This window comes from Erythrolamprus reginae, chromosome 9 (assembly GCF_031021105.1).
Source record: "Erythrolamprus reginae isolate rEryReg1 chromosome 9, rEryReg1.hap1, whole genome shotgun sequence".
Taxonomy (NCBI): Eukaryota; Metazoa; Chordata; class Lepidosauria; order Squamata; family Dipsadidae; genus Erythrolamprus; species Erythrolamprus reginae.
The window spans coordinates 40,074,339-40,090,739 of record NC_091958.1 but is presented as its reverse complement, the minus strand read 5'-3'; the positions used below and the strand labels follow the sequence as shown (position 1 = coordinate 40,090,739).

Below are 16,401 nucleotides of genomic sequence, written 5' to 3'. Positions count from 1 at the left end.
CACACATTCAAAAATAACATTTCGGACTAAAAGAATATTAAAGCATTCATTCAGATTATGACTGTTGACCAACCTGCTCAGCTTCCTCCTTGGGGAATGGAATAGGACAACTTGCCAGAGCCAACTCGTCACTGGACGACTCGCCATGGGACAATAAGCTGCAGGACAATTTAACAAATCTATTTAATTTAAAATATATATTTTTTTGCCACTCACATTTCATTCCGTCCTTTTTTGGGGGGAAAATGATGCTATTCCACCCTTTCTTTGATATTAGTGTAACTTCTGTCTTGCGGTGAGTTGGCCTGAATTGAGTTGACCCTGGCAAATTGCCCTAGAGCAGTGATGGTAAACCTATGGCACGGGTGCCACAGGTGGCACACGGAGCCATATCTGCTGGCATGCGAGCTGTTGCCCTAGCTCAGCTCCAATGTGCATGTGTGTGCCGGCCAGCTGATTTTTGGCTCACACAGAGGCTCCGGGAGGGTGTTTTTGGCTTCCAGAGAGCCTCCAGAGAAGGTGGGAGAGGGTGTTTTTACCCTGTCTTGGCTCCAGGGAAGCCTTTGGATGCTGGGGAGGGTGAAACATGAGTCTATTGGGCCCACCAGAAGTTGGGAAACAGGCTGTTTGCAGCCTCCGGAAGGCCTCCAGGGAGCAGGGAAAGCTGTTTTCACCCTTTCCAGGCATTGAATTATGGGTGTGGGCTTTCGTGCATGCGTAATAGCGTATACGCATGCTCTTTCGACATCGTAAGGAGTAAAAAGGTTCACCATCACTGCCCTAGAGCCTTGGGGACTTGACTGACCAGTGGAGTCCTGGGGCCTTGAGCTTGTGAAGTGTATGGACAGACATAATCCTCATTTACACCTTATTTTATCTTGTTCCAGGTGATGCTTTCGGAAAGGAAAGGAACGGATGAGCTTTATGCCGTCAAGATTCTGAAGAAGGACGTGGTCATCCAAGATGATGATGTGGAGTGCACCATGGTGGAGAAACGAGTGCTGGCCCTGGCCGGAAAGCCCCCCTTCCTCACCCAGCTTCATTCTTGCTTCCAAACCATGGTAAGCCCCCCCAACCCACACCCCACAACCCTCCATGCTGCAGAAGTTCCCCAACTGAGTTGAGAATCTTGTCCCTTGTGCTGGATATTTAACCTGGATGATCACAATTGCCTTGTGTAGAGTGTAAAAATCAAAGAAGACACTGGCAAACAAAAAGGGAGTCATATCATGAGCGAGAATGAGATACCCTCTGGAGATTGGAGAATCCCAGAGGCCGATAAGGTCCCACAGAGTTGGCCTTCTCCGGGTCACGTTGACCAAACAATGTCGTTTGGTGGGCCCCAGGGGAAGAGCCTTCTTTGTGGCGGCCCCGGGCCTCTGGAATCAACTCCCCCCCCCCCGGAGATTAGAACGGCCCCCACCCTCCTTGTCTTTCGCAAGTTACTCAAGACCCACCTATATCGCCAGGCATGGGGGAATTAAGACATCTCCCCCAGGCTTTCTTATATTTTATGTTTGGTATGTATGTGTTGTATGGTTTTTAAATTGTTGGGTTTTTTTAATGTAATTTTATTATTAGATTTGTTCCATTGTTATACTGTTTTTATTGTTGTCGTGAGCCGTCCTGAGTCTTCGGAGAGGGGCGGCATACAAATTTATTTTTTTTAAAAAAGATTGGACAGTGAGGCCAGTCTCAAATTATTATTATTATTAATAATAATAATAATAATAATAATAATAATAATAATAATAATACAGAGTTGGACGGGACAAAGTCCAACCCCCTGCTTAGGCTACTTCAGACAAATGGTTATCCAACATCTTCTTAAAATCTTCCAGTGTTGGAGCACTCACAACTTCTGGAGGCAAGTACTTCTATGGATTAATTGTTCTGATTGTCAGGAAATTTCTCCTTAGTTCTAAGTAAGGCTTTGGAGAATAGCCTTACTCAGATATTGGAAGACTGCTATCATGTCACCCCAGTCCTTCATTTCATTAAACTAGCCATGCCCAGTTCCTGCAACCGTTCTTCATATGTTTTCGCCTCCAGTCCCCTAATCATCTTTGTTGCTCTTCTCTGCACTCTTTCTAGAGTCTCAACATCTTTTTTACATTGTGGCGACCAAAACTGAATGCAGGATTCCACGTGTGGCCTGACCAAGGCCTTATAAAGTGGTATTAACACTTCATGTGATCTTGATTCTCTCCCTGCAGCCTAGAACTGTGTTGGCTTTTGTGGCAGCTGCTGCAAACTGCTGGCTCATATTTAAATGGTTGTCCACTAGGACTCCAAGATCCCTCTCACAGTTGCTACTGTTGAGCAAGGTGCCACATATACGGCGTCTGTGCATTTTGTTTTTCTTGCCTAAATGTAGAATCTTCCTTTTTTTTTTCACCTTTGAATTTCATTGGATTGGGAGTATTGAGCCTCCCAATTTTAGAAAAAAGAACAAATGGATTTGTGTAAAGGAGCCAAAAGTGTAAGAAGACCCCAGTTACACAACAGTTCTATGGAAGGGATGGTGACCCCATATGGGGCCAAAGCTGGAGAGCACCTGCAGAGGACCCTAAAACCCATAGCAATTCTGTCTTGTTAGGTGGGGCTGAAGGCTTCTTTTCCACATCCAGAATTTCCATAGCGGATGGATGGGGGGGTGGGAGCCTTCCCAATTTGGATGGGTGGAGTGATTAAGAATGAAAAATAAAAACCACAACAACATGAAGAATCAGAAATGAGGGGTAGAATATGTTCTGTCTGGGTCCCCCCAGACGCCAACACCAACCAAAAAGAGTAACCAGACACACTGGTAAAAAGCAAAGGCAGTTTATATACTGGAAAGCAAACACAGGTAACAAAAACTGTTCTTACAGACAGGAACACGATGAAGCTTCACAGAGGTTTCACGAAGGCCAGGCAATAAAACAGGATTCTTGCTGGCAAAAACAACACTGGAGATAATAAAACCCACGCCTCCCCCAAGTCTTTCAGCCTTCTAGGCCACAAGCCAAGATCAGAGACGCCAAGAATCGAAGCAAGGTCACAGGACTCCCAGTTGATAACTCTCCACAAGACTGTAAGGGCGGGCCTGCCTTTTCAACCCTGCTGAGGAGAACCACACCCAAACCCAGCTGTTGCCAATTCAGGGATGGAAATACCTTTCTAATTGGCCCCGTCTTTGAGCTGCTCTTCGCTGCCTCATTTCTATTATAGCCTGTGCGTCTTCATCCAATGAATCCAGGCTACTAGCTGGGGAGAGCCCCCCCCCCCCCGGGGGGGTCTCAGGCTGCTCTCCCTCCTCCTCTTCCTGACGTTCCTCTCCCCCGTCTGCCTGGTCCTCCCTCTCCTGGTCACTGTCCTCCTCCTCTGGGCATGGATCCGGCAGAGCTCCAGCCGGTCCCTGAGGAGCCTCAGGTTGAATCACAACAGAATATATCCACTTTAGTAATCTTAACTCTCGATTGCACACCCACGAAAGTCAACTGGATAGTTAACATAGATGTTCCCTTTCCTTTTAAAAAAAATCAAATAGATGCATATACTCTTACACACACCTAAGCATGTCAGGAATAAACTGAGCTTTAAACTGCAAACGGTGACAACGTAAATGAGGAAGAACTATCTATCTGCTATCTAAAACTATGATCTTTCCCAGCACTTATGCTATCTGTAAATGTGCATTATTTATATGTCCATCTATTTTTTTTCTTTTCCTTCTATCTTTCTTCCCTTTCCTTTTTTCTTTCCTCCTTTGGTTATATATTGTAGTGTTTTTAATGTATATATTTAATAAAGATCATTAAAAAAAAAGAATGAAGAACCCCAGGTGCCTTTAGTTTGGGGGGGGGTTCCTTTTACTCCCTCAAAGCAGCCAACTCTGCTACTGCAATGCAGTGATTTAAGATGCTGGATATTGGCAGCAGGAATTGGGGGTGGGGGGGCTGCAAAGGGCACGAAGGAGGAGTTTTCCCACCTCTGGCTCAGGGCAGTGAGCCATTCTCCACACAGCGATGGACGCCAGGCGCAGCGCCTGGAAAAGCACTTTCCCTCTGGCTGTTTCCAGCTGGCGGCTGATAAAGGCAGAGAGGCCATGCCGAGAGCCGCCCTTCCTCAGCAACAGCTCTTGGACAGGCAACAATGCAGGCTTAGAGGATTACCCTCCGACGTCAGCCCTGCCATTGGAGTTGGCAAAGCCTGCCAAACTCTCCCATCTTGGTGATGAACGGCCAGTGTGCTGAGATCCGCCTTGCCTGGCTTCTTTCTGACATCTGAAGTGTGTTTGGCAGAGGATTAGAGGGTGCAAACCTGCCCGGGGCTTAGCGCTAATCGGACCGGAGACATAATCCCAGGTTGTAGCAAAGAGGGTATTAGCAGCAGCCAGGCCAGAGGCAGAGGTGGATGAGAAGGAGCAGTTGTGCTCCTTCCAACAACAACAATAACAACAACAGCAACAACAACAACAACAACAACAATAATAATTTATTAGATTTGTATGCTGCCCCTCTCCAAAAACTCAGGGCATGGGGACTTTTTTTTTTTTTTGCAAAAAAAAAACTTTTACAAGGAGACTGCATGAGTCAAAAAGAGGGTGGGGAAAATATTTATGGACCCCTCACATCCTGGACACAAACTGTTTCAACTCCTACCCTCAAAACATTGCTAAAGAGCACTGCACACCAAGACAACTAGACACAAGAACAGTTTTTTCCCGAATGCCATCACTCTGCTAAACAAAGAATTCCCTCAACACTGTCAAACAATTTACTAAGTCCGTACTACTATTATTACTAGTTTTTTCTCATCATTCCTATCCCCCATCTCCTCCCACTTATGACTGTATGATTGTAACTTGTTGCTCATATCCTAAGATTTTTATTAATCTTGATTGTTTCTTCATTGCTTATTTGACCCCCATATGACAATCATTGTGTTGTACTTCATGATTCTTGACAAATCTATATATTTTGTATGTATACTGAGAGCATCTGCATCAAATTCCTTGTATGTCCAATGACACTTGGCCAATAAAATAATTCTATTCTATTCTGCTTTGCTCCAGCCAGTAGCTATAAATGAATGATGTACGAATGTTTATATTGGTGTTTTCAACTGTATTTTTATTATTGTATTTTTAAAAATGTTGTATACCACCCTGAATCTATTTGGAGAAGAGCAGCCTATAAATTTCAATCAATCAATTGAATTAATCAATCAATTAATTGAATTAATTAATTAATTAATTCCTACAGGACACAACCTTGGCCTGATTAATTTAAATTGTAACTAGATGGGTGGGCATTGGATTTGTTATTATGTACTGTTTTTTATTATTGTTGTGAGCCGCCCCGAGTTTGCGGAGAGGGGCGGCATATAAATCCAATAAACCTAAACCTAAACCTAACCTGATCCCCTCCACCGCAATCCTGAACTAAAAGAGCTCAGGGTAGCCAATTAAAAGACAACTCAAACCCTAAATCCACCCTTCCAACTTTGCCTCTCATCTCCTCTAATCTAGCAATGTCCTCATCTTCCTCCCCTCACCCCCCACGCACCCCCGAGCTCCATCTCCTCTCGCACCAGCTGTGCTTTCCTGCAATATGTCTAATCCCACAAAAGGAAGTCAAAGGGATTTTATTTTATTTTTTTTACTTTTTAATACCAAAAAAGGCAACCAAATCCTTCCTTTCATCAGGATTTAAGTTGTCTATTGCAGTGGCTGCAACAGAGTGACGGCGTTCTGGTTAAGGACTTGTCCTCTCGACTTTCTCGGCTCAGCTACACGGAATGGACACGGGGACAGCCTTCCTGCTGGCTCCAAAGTTCAGGACACAGGAGAGGCCGCAGAGGCAACGCTAAGGACACGATCAGGGGTGGGCTACTGCCTGGACAGCGGGGAACGCAGTGGGGCAGCGAAAATGGAGCTCCACCCCAGAGCATCCAATTTGCACCGAAAGATGTTGAAAGAAAATGCAGGGCGTCTTCTTTGGGCAGCCTCTGCGTTCTTCCCGAAAGCATTAAAAATCTCCAAAGCCGGCGATTCTGCTGCAAACAAAAGTGTCTAGGAAAAGTATAAGGAGATAAGATCTGGAATTAATTCTATGTGATCTGGGTTTTTGCCTCCCCCTCCTTTCCGAATGGCTGTAATATTCTCTAGAACAGAGGTCTTCATCGCTGGCTGGAGAATTCTGGGAGTTGAAATTCACAAGTCTTAAAGTAGCCAAGTTTGGGGACTCCCTGCTCTAGAAAAATAAGAATGAATAATGCTTGAAACCTAATGTTTTGCCAGAAGCTTTGTTTTTGTTTGGTAGTCTGCAGGTAGGAGGGTTAAGACTGTTATGTGGAATGGAGCATTTTGGGATGTTCACTCAGGCTGTGGAAGTAGTAAGGAACACTTTAGATTGTTGCTTTTGAGTAAGTGATGATTTTGTGAATGGCCATTTTAATCATGAAGGAAGGCACTTTTAGGACAGTGCTCAAAATGTGCTTTCCAAATTCTAAGTGAGATGTTTCTGTCCTTTCGCTGTGTTATAGCTGCTCACTTTTAGGATGGGGGTGAATTCCATGACCTGCTTGTTTTGAGTCCATTGATATGCATATTGTTTTGAGGTTCTTGGAAAATCCTTGGTCAAGTCACATGATTGTCAAGCCACTCCCAACAGGTCACATGGCTAGCAAGCCACTCCTACCTGTCACATGGCCAGCAAGCCACACCTACAAAATGAGCCACGCCCACAGTGTGGTAGTAAAAATTTTGGTAGCCCTTCACTGGCCACGATGGTACCATCCAAGCTTTTGAAAGGCATGGCACATTCTTTAGTTTCTTCTTCAAAGTGAGAAGAAAATGTTGCTCGAAGACCATACCAATTCTTAGCCATCAAATTAAATAGAAATAGAATCCCTTTCAGATGGCTAGTCCCTGAGAGTATGCTGGTAACTCTGGTTGATAAAAAATGTAGAATCACTTTAATTTTGATTTGATTTTATTGGATTTCTATGCCGCCCCTCTCCGTAGACTTGGGGCGGCTAACAACAGTAGTAAACAACATATGACAATCCAATATAAAGAGTTAAAAACCCTTATTGTAAAACCAAACATGCATACAGACATACCATGCATTAAAATTGTAAAGGCCTAGGGGGAAAGAGTATCTCAATTCCCCCATGCCTGGTGGCAGAGGTGGGTTTTAACAAGCTTACGAAAGGCAAGGAGGGTGGGAGCAATTCTAATCTCTGGGGGGAGTTGGTTCCAGAGGGTCGGGGCCGCCACAGAGAAGGCTCTTCCCCTGGGTCCCGTCAAGCGACATTGTTTAGTTGACGGCACCCGGAGAAGACCCACTCTGTGGGACCTAACTGGTCGCTGAGATTCATGCAGCAGAAGGCGGTCCCTGAGATAGTCTGGTCCGGTGCCATGATAGAAGACACCAAAAACTTTTACGATCAGGTGATAAAAAAATATCAAGGAACCGAACTCTGAAGATGACAAAGATAAAGGAAGTATTCACAAACTCAGTTCAGAAGACAACATTCTAGAAAAAGAAGCTGGAGGTAAAATGGTACGAGAAGAACATGGAAGAGAAGGTCCAACAAGGGCACAGACAGAGGCAAAGAAGGAAAAGAGAAGAGAACTTAGAAATTAGAACAAGAAGCGATGGGTGGAAACTAAACAAGGAGAGAAGCAACTTAGAACTAAGGAGAAATTTCCTGACAGTCAGAACGGTTGATCAGTGGAACAGAAGTTGCCTCCAGAAGTTGTGAATGCTCCAACACTGGAAAATTTTTAAGCAGATGTTGGGTAACTATTTGTCTGTAGGGTTTTCTGCCCAAGCAGGGGGTTGGACTAGAAGACCTCCAAGGTCCCTTCCAACTGGGTTGTTGTTGTTGTTGTTGTTGTTGTTGTTGTTGTTGTTGTTGTTGTTCTTATTATTAGTGTTAGTATTATTTTAAATCGCAACACGATGAAATAACATTACTATCAGTTAACATTAATGGATTAACACACACACACCCTCTCAAAAGGAAAAAGATTTTTCATAAACTATTACGACAAAACCCCAATGTAACATATCTTCAGGAAACACATGTCGAAAAAGAAGACACTGCCATTCTACAATTTCTCAGGCTGGGTGAATCCTTTTCATCTCTCACACCAGTTTTAAAAAGAGGTATTGTCATCTATGCCAAATCAAAACTTAAACCAAAATTAACTTATGCCGGCGAAAACGGACGAATACTCATAATACAAATTATAATAGGAGTCAAAAAACCCCCACTATGGTAGCAGTCTACGCTCCCTCGATCAAGCAGATTTGCAATTTTTTGCAGATTTACATTAAATTTTTTTAGAGAAAATGTTGCTGACCAAGGCACCCAAGAGGCCCAGTGTGGTGGCCTCGTTGGCTTCTTTTGACCTTGGTTAAGCATCCTCCACCGTTTTTCTCCCTTTTTTCTCTCTCTCAGGACCGCTTGTATTTTGTGATGGAGTACGTGAACGGTGGTGACCTGATGTACCAAATCCAACAGGTCGGGCGATTCAAGGAGCCCCATGCTGTGTAAGTCGCCACTCCACTCCGGGGCATTGCCAGGGCAGAGGGGGAGGGGGGGAGGCGTGAGGATTTCTGTCATTTCCCTCTCCCTTTGAGGACCAATGATGCCAAGGGCCTCCTGTGCTGTGGGGGGCCTGAGTTGGCTCCTCTTGACCTCTCTGTGACTCTCCTTTCTTGACCGGCAGGTTCTATGCAGCCGAGATCGCTGTGGGCCTTTTCTTCCTGCACTGCAAAGGGATCATTTATCGGTAGGTGGGCTGCTTTCCTCTCTACGACTTTCCAATCTTGTAATTCCCAGACTCTGCTGCCGGCGAAGCCTTCCTCCTCTCGGCAACCCCACTGGGTGATGTGCTACGTACTTTCTCTTGCACACCATGATGCTCGTCTTGCGAAATCCCTTTGAAGCATGCACAGCCAAGCACATGTACAGGAGGTAGACAAAAAAATGGAAACACATTGAAAATCCAGCGTGGTGATGATTAAGTGGCTCGTGGCTAATTTTACCACCCTTTTGTGCCACCGTTGTTAAGTCAATCAGCTGGTCGTTAATTGAATTTGGCTCCCACCATGGACTTTGCTCATCAGAAGCCAGCTGGGGAGCTTGCCAATGTTGACCACATGGCCACCGGACGATCCATGCTGGTGACCATGGGGATGCTCACTCCATTTAACAATGGTGATAAAAAGTCAAAGGGAGTTATGGCAAAACAGTCATAAAAACAGGCCACAACTCGCCTAACAACTGCTTTGCTTAGCAATGGAAATTCTGGTCCCAGTTGCCATAAGTCAAGGACTACCTATATTCAGCTTTCAACTAAATATAGTGGAATATACGTTTTGGAATAAAGCTGAAGATTCACATTTTAGCTCCAAGATCTGATCGCAGGGATGTCGTTTTGTCTCTTTCTCCCTTTTATTCTCTCTCCCTCTCTCTCCCCATCTTTCTCTCTCTCTCTCTCTCACTCACTCTCTTTCTCATTGTTCTCTATCTCTTTCTATCTGTTTCTTTCTCACTCTCTTTTTCTCACTTATCTTTTTCTCCCAACCTCTCTCACTCTACTCTCTCTCACTCTCTTTCTCTTACTCTTTCTTTCTCTCTCACTCACTCACTCTCTTTCTCACTGTTCTCTATCTCTTTCTATCTCTTTCTTTCTCACTCTCTTTTTCTCACTTATCTTTTTCTCCCAACCTCTCTCACTCTACTCTCTCTCACTCTCTTTCTCTTACTCTTTCTTTCTCTCTCACTCACTCACTCTCTTTCTCATTGTTCTCTATCTCTTTCTATCTCTTTCTTTCTCACTCTCTTTTTCTCACTTATCTTTTTCTCCCAACCTCTCTCACTCTACTCTCTCTCACTCTCTTTCTCTTACTCTTTCTTTCTCTCTCACTCACTCTCTTTCTCACTGTTCTCTCTCTCTCTCTCTTTCTTTCTCACTCTCTTTTTCTCACTTATCTTTTTCTCCCAACCTCTCTCATTCTACTCTCTCTCTCACTCTCTTTCTCTTACTTTCTTTCTCTCTCACTCACTCACTCACTCTCTTTCTCACTGTTCTCTCTCTCTCTTTCTTTCTTTCTCTCTCTTTCTTTCTCACTCTTTTTCACACTTATCTTTTCCCCCCACCCTCTCTCACTCTACTCTCTCTCTCATTCTCTCTCTCTCTCTTTCTTTCTTTCTTTCTTTTTCTCTCTCTTTCTTTCTTTCTCACCAATCCCCCCCTCTCTCTCCAGAGACCTGAAACTTGACAACGTGATGCTGGACTCTGAGGGTCACATCAAAATTGCTGATTTTGGCATGTGCAAAGAGAATATCTGGGATGGCATCACCACCAAGACTTTCTGTGGCACGCCCGACTACATTGCTCCCGAGGTGAGCCAAAGGCATCTCCTGTCTCTATCTTAAACTTTGGTGGCTATTTCTCAGCAAAGGTTCCAACTGGTGGGAGGTCATCCCAAGTCCCAAATCTGCATAACGTGAGATGGAGGTTAGTTTGGGTTAAAAAAAAAAAATTCAAGATTTCACCCTTGCAACCTCACAGACTCTGGCTACAGGAGAACTGTCTTAAGTGCCATTGTCTGTGTCAGATGTGAGGATAAGCGGTGTTGTGAGTGCTCCTTGTCCACCTCAGGTCATCTCAGATTCTGAGAAAGATGAGCCAGGCCCCTCTGGGTACCCTGGGCCAGGGAGGTTGCCAGAGGAAGCAGAGAGCAAGAGTGAGGCAGAAAGTGACTTGAATGAGCCTGAGGGGGCTGATGTGACATTGGGGGAGTGGTCCCAGTCAGACAGTGAGGAAGACATGTTAATGGGAAACAATTGGATAAATTGAAGAATGCTTCAAAGGCGAGAGGAGCTCCAGAGTAAAAGGTATTATCTTACAGCCTTAGCTCTTTGAGGTGTGGTGTCAGCTCCAGGCATTTTTAAAGGAATGGGATTGTGGGAAGTGGGCCGTGGAGCCTCAACGCCGTTCTTTGGAAGAGACATGAAACTGAGGGTGTGCTGGAACAAAGCTTTAAAACCATGAGTTCTGTGCCGGGGTGGCACAGCAGGTAGAGTGCTGTACTGCAGGCCACTGAAGCTGACTTGTAGATCTAAAGGTCAGCGGTTCAAATCTCATCACTGGCTGAAGGTTGACTCAGCGTTCCATCCTTCCGAGGTGGGTAAAATGAGGACCCGGATTGTGGGGGCAATAGGCTGACTCTGTTAAAAAAGTGCTATTGCTAACATGTTGTAAGCCGCCCTGAGTCTAAGGAGAAGGGCGGCATAAAAATCGAATAAATAAATAAATGAATAAATAATAAAATGAAATAAAATAAAATAAAATAATAAAATAATAAAATAAATCCTTGTTGGACGCTGTGCTAGCAATGACTTTGGTGAGCAGATTTATATTTCAGTAAATTGGCTTTGAGACGTTATCTTGGGAATGTAGATAAAGAATGAGTTCTGTTGCTCTTCCCGGACAAAGATCAAAGCTTCATGAACTCCATCTGTATAGTCTGGGGGACAGAAGGGAAAGGAGGGGGGGTCATGATCAAAACATTTAAATATTTGAAAGGGTTAAATAAGGTTCAGGAGGGAAGTGTTTTTAATAGGAAAGGCAACCCAAGGACAAAGAGGCATAATCTGAGGTTAGTTGGGGGAAAGATCAGATGCAATGTGAGAATATATGATTTGACTGAAAGAGTAGTAGATGCTTGGAACACATTTCCAGCAGACGTGGTTGGTAAATCCACAGGAACTGAATGTAAACACGCCTGGGATAAACATAGATCCACCCTAAGATAAAATACAGGAAATAGTATAAGGGCAGACTAGATGGACCAGGAGGTCTTTTTATGCCGTCAATCTTCTATGGTTCTATGCTCAGTCTCTCTACTAGCTATATGCATGCATGCACATACATACACACACAAACACTGCATGCATGGGCCATGCCATGATTAATTGGGATTAATTTTTTAGCCACGGTGAAGATGCTTAAGTGAGTAAATATTGGTTGGAACCTTAATTAAAACTCCATTGTCGTTGGCACTTGCCCCCCAAGGAAGAGATATGGGCTAGGAGAAAACTCAGCGTAGTGATTTTTTATGAAAGCTGTACGAACATCTGAGTGGAGGAAAACAGCCCTGCTCCTTCTCTGAGCCATTTTGCGCGTCCTTCCTTCCCAGGGAGAGATTTAATTACTATCCCTTAATGTGTGTTATTTTCCCTTGTTCTGCCAAGATTAATACGGGAGCTCTGCCAGGGTGATTAATGCTCTTTTGGAACAGAGGAACCGGCCGTTCGCTTTGCTGGGCAACACGGGCTGCATCTCCAAAAATGCTCATTTTCTTACATTTTGCTTTTAATTAATTGTTTTCTTTCAAACGTACGAAAGAGGAAGGCCTGGAACTGCACCCCACAATTTTAGCAAAATAAAGGTAGGACATGGATACATCCCCTTGGAGAAGATGAGAAATAAATCCCTCCTTGTTTCAGGTGTAACTGCTGGCAAAGAGACACCTGTGTGGCTGTCTAATCTCCAAGTTCTTTTCTGGCAAATTTCAGGTTTAATTGAAGGGGCCACAGAGCTTCCCCCCAATTCATATACACTGGTACCTCTACTTACAAACTTAATTCGTTCTGTGACCAGGTTCTTGAGTAGAAAAGTTTGCAAGAAGCAATTTTTCCCATAGGAATCAATGCAAAAGCAAATAATATGTGCAATTGGGAAAACCTGTTTCCTCCCAGGAGATTCCTAGAGAGGCCCCATGGAGGCTTCTCCCCACTTTTTCTGGCATTGTTTCCTTCCAGAAGATTCCTAGGGAGGCCCCACGGAGGCTTCTCCCCACCTTTTCTGGCACTGTTTCCTTCCAGAAGATTCCTAGAGAGGCCCCATGGAGGCTTCTCCCCACCTTTTCTCCCCACCTTTTCTGGCACTGTTTCCTTCCAGAAGATTCCTAGAGTGGCCCCACGGAGGCTTCTCCCCACCTTTTCTGGCACTGTTTCCTTCCAGAAGATTCCTAGAGAGGCCCCATGGAGGCTTCTCCCCACTTTTTCTGGCATTGTTTCCTTCCAGAAGATTCCTAGGGAGGCCCCACGGAGGCTTCTCCCCACCTTTTCTGGCACTGTTTCCTTCCAGAAGATTCCTAGAGAGGCCCCATGGAGGCTTCTCCCCACCTTTTCTGGCACTGTTTCCTTCCAGAAGATTCCTAGAGAGGCCCCACGGAGGCTTCTCCCCACCTTTTCTCCCCACCTTTTCTGGCACTGTTTCCTTCCAGAAGATTCCTAGAGTGGCCCCACGGAGGCTTCTCCCCACCTTTTCTGGCACTGTTTCCTTCCAGAAGATTCCTAGAGAGGCCCCATGGAGGCTTCTCCCCGCCTTTTCCGGTTACAGTTTCAGAGGCTCGGGTTTGTAACTGGAAAATGGTTCTTGAGAAAAAAAAATTGAACACCCGATTCTTATCTAGAAAAGTGTATAAGTAGAGGCGTTCGTAGGTAGAGGCGCCACTGTACCTCCTGCTGCATCAAGGCTATAATCCCAGGAGTCTGGAGCTGCCACTTAAAAGGCATCCAGGTTGGGCCACATTCTTCTTCTGATGCCATAACTATCATTGGACGTTGGCAATCTTGTTTTTATCAACAGCCACAGGAAAAAAAGTTCTGCTGAGATTTGTCCAAACCAGTCCCTTAGATTTTAAAGCTTTCTTCTTCCTCTGCCTGGACCTCATTTGCTTTCAATCTTTCCCTGGAGGATTAAGTGAAGGATGTTGTATTTTTCCCGGTGTCACATCACAGGTCCAACATATTCTAACTGTCAATGCAGTCCGCGGAGTGTTGGAGAGATATGTACATGTCTGGGCAAGCCCATGACTGCTCGTGTGACTGTGTTCTGCACAATTTGCAGTTTCCGAACATTTTTCAGAGGTAGCCGCATGTACAAGCATTGCAGTAGTCAAACCTCGGGGTGATCAGGGCATGAGTGACTGTGAGCAAAGACTCCCTGTCCAAATAGGACTGAAGATATATGTACTATATATACCTTCCAATATTACAAACAACATGCATAGTACTCATTTTTCTCTCTTATTCAAAAGTCCATATCTTATTCTTATTCCATCCTTTTCTTATTTTTTTTAATTAAATATCTGTATTGATTATTTACATTAATAAAAACAAGCACACATACATACAAACAAGACAAAATAAAGCTTTATGCTTTATACATTAAATAGCTTTGGTATCAGAACTTAGAATGGGTGCCTGCTATATGGCAGGGTGTTTTTATTTGCAGCTTATTCATTTGCAACCATTTCAATTCCTACTTACTAGTGCAAGTTAGTCTCCTTAAATTATCAATATCTATTTCTCTATGTTTCTTTTCATTTCAACTATATTTGTTCTATGGTATAGCGGTTCATTAAAGTAACTATATTTACCTTTGCCAACAGTTTGTTTTTTATCTCCATTTTCATTTGAGTGTGTATTTGCAATCAAAGTTTTAAATATTTGTATACTTTTTTTTGTTTATCCAGACATACCACTCTTCTCCTCTCATTCCATCCTTTTCTTAAGCAACACCAGTCTGCCCCTCTTCTTGTTCTTTCTCGTGCTCTCCCCCCCTCTCTCTATCTACCTAATTTTCCTTCATTCCTCCTCTATCTCCCTCTCTTTCTCTTTCTCCCCTTCTACTTCCTCTTCAACTCTCTTTTACTTTCCCCCCAGTGTCTTCCATCCTAACTCACCTCATAACTAGAAGGCTGATGCTGTATATTCATGTAGATATTCTCAAAAGTTGCATTATGCCTGGGAAAAGGAAAAAGGGGCAGGGGAGAAGGACCTAGGGGGTACCCTTTATTTTAAAATACAGCGGTACATCTACTTAAGAACATAATTCCGTGACCAGGTTCTTAAGTAGAAAAGTTTGTAAGTAGAAGCAATTTTTCCCATAGGAATCAATGTGTGCAAACCCATTAGGAAAGAAATAAAAACTCGGAATTTGGGTGGGAGGAGGAAGAAGAAGAGGAGGAGGACAGTCGCTGCCCAGAGCGAAGGGAGCGTTTCTTTTCTCTGGGCACTGGCAGAGGTTTATTTCCTCTCCAAGCGCCCCGAGAAAGGAAAATGCTTTGTTTGCTCTGGACTGCCAAAGCCTCCTTAAGCGCCACCGAAAGGCTCCTCTGGCAGCCCAGAAAAGCCCAAAATGGCTGGGATTAAAGGGGGAATGGCAAGAAACTGGCTGGGCCTTCGTGCCGCTCTCAAATTTCCTGGGAAATTTTTCTGGGCTCGGGTTCTTAAGTAGAAAATGGTTCTTAAGAAGAGGCAAAAAAAAATCTTGAGCACCCGGTTCTTATCTACAAAAGTTCTTAAGTAGAGGTACCACTGTACTTGTCTGGATTTAGCTGCTTTGCATACATCACTTGACTGCCTTCTTGACTCATTTGACTCTGCTCTTTGGAGTGTTTTATGAGACTATTAATGCAGAATGGTTTAGAAAAGCTGCAAAGCAGATAAGGAGGCCGATGAGCAAGGCTCAAAGTGACTGGCCTTGGCCTTCCCCCTCCAAGCCTGCATTATCGCCATTTGGGGGAAGGACCAGCTTGCTCCAGGCTGTCTGTGAATCACTTTATTCCCATTTCAGAGCAGGGGAGATTCTAAGGAGACTGTTGAAGCTCCTCTCCTGGCAATAAACTTGCTCCAGCCTGTGTATTACCATGTGATTTGCATTCGTGTTTGAATACATGAATCTTTTCAGAATAGAAATCTGTAATTAAGACGAATAAACTATGTAATGGTTTGTTATTTAGTAGCAGGCCACAACCCCCCTCCCCCCAGGCCATCCAATCTGGCCTCATAAAATGATTGACACTAGAGTAAAGTGACCAGATTTTAAGATTGGGAAAGAGGGACACCATTGAGTTGGGGGAGGGGGGGCTAAAAAAAGTTTAGCAAAAAAAAAATTAGAAAAGAATTCTCTCTCTTTTCTTCCCTTTATCTCTATTTCTCTCTTTCTCTCTATTCCTTCCATCCTCTTTCTCTCTCTCTTTGCCTCCTTCCCTCCCCCCTCTCTTTCTTCCTCCCTCCCTCCCTCCATTTCTATTTCTCTCTCTTTTTCTCTCTCTCTTTCTCTCCCTTCCTTCGTTCCTTCCTTCCTCTTTCTCTCTTTTTCCTCCTTCCCTCCTTCCCTCCCCTCTTTCTTTTTCTCTCTTCCTCCCTCCCTCCATTTCTATTTCTCTCTCTTTTTCTCTCTCTCTTTCTCTCCCTTCCTTCCTTCCTTCCTCTTTCTCTCTTTTTCCTCCTTCCCTCCTTCCCTCCCCTCTTTCTTTTTCTCTCTTCCTCCCTCCCTCCATTTCTATTTCTCTCTCTTTTTCTCTCTCTTTCTTT

The 16,401-nt window shown here is 44.1% G+C and overlaps 1 protein-coding gene across 1 annotated transcript in view; it reads left to right on the top strand.

Moving 5' to 3' along the window:
• PRKCB (protein kinase C beta) overlaps nt 1-16,401 on the top strand; it is a 273,710-nt gene that overhangs the window by 205,018 nt on the left and 52,291 nt on the right. The window contains exons 10-13 of the mRNA XM_070760867.1: nt 888-1,061; nt 8,458-8,549; nt 8,729-8,791; nt 10,272-10,410. Of these exons, the coding sequence (XP_070616968.1) occupies nt 888-1,061; nt 8,458-8,549; nt 8,729-8,791; nt 10,272-10,410 (468 nt within the window). The remainder of the gene's footprint in view (nt 1-887; nt 1,062-8,457; nt 8,550-8,728; nt 8,792-10,271; nt 10,411-16,401) is intronic.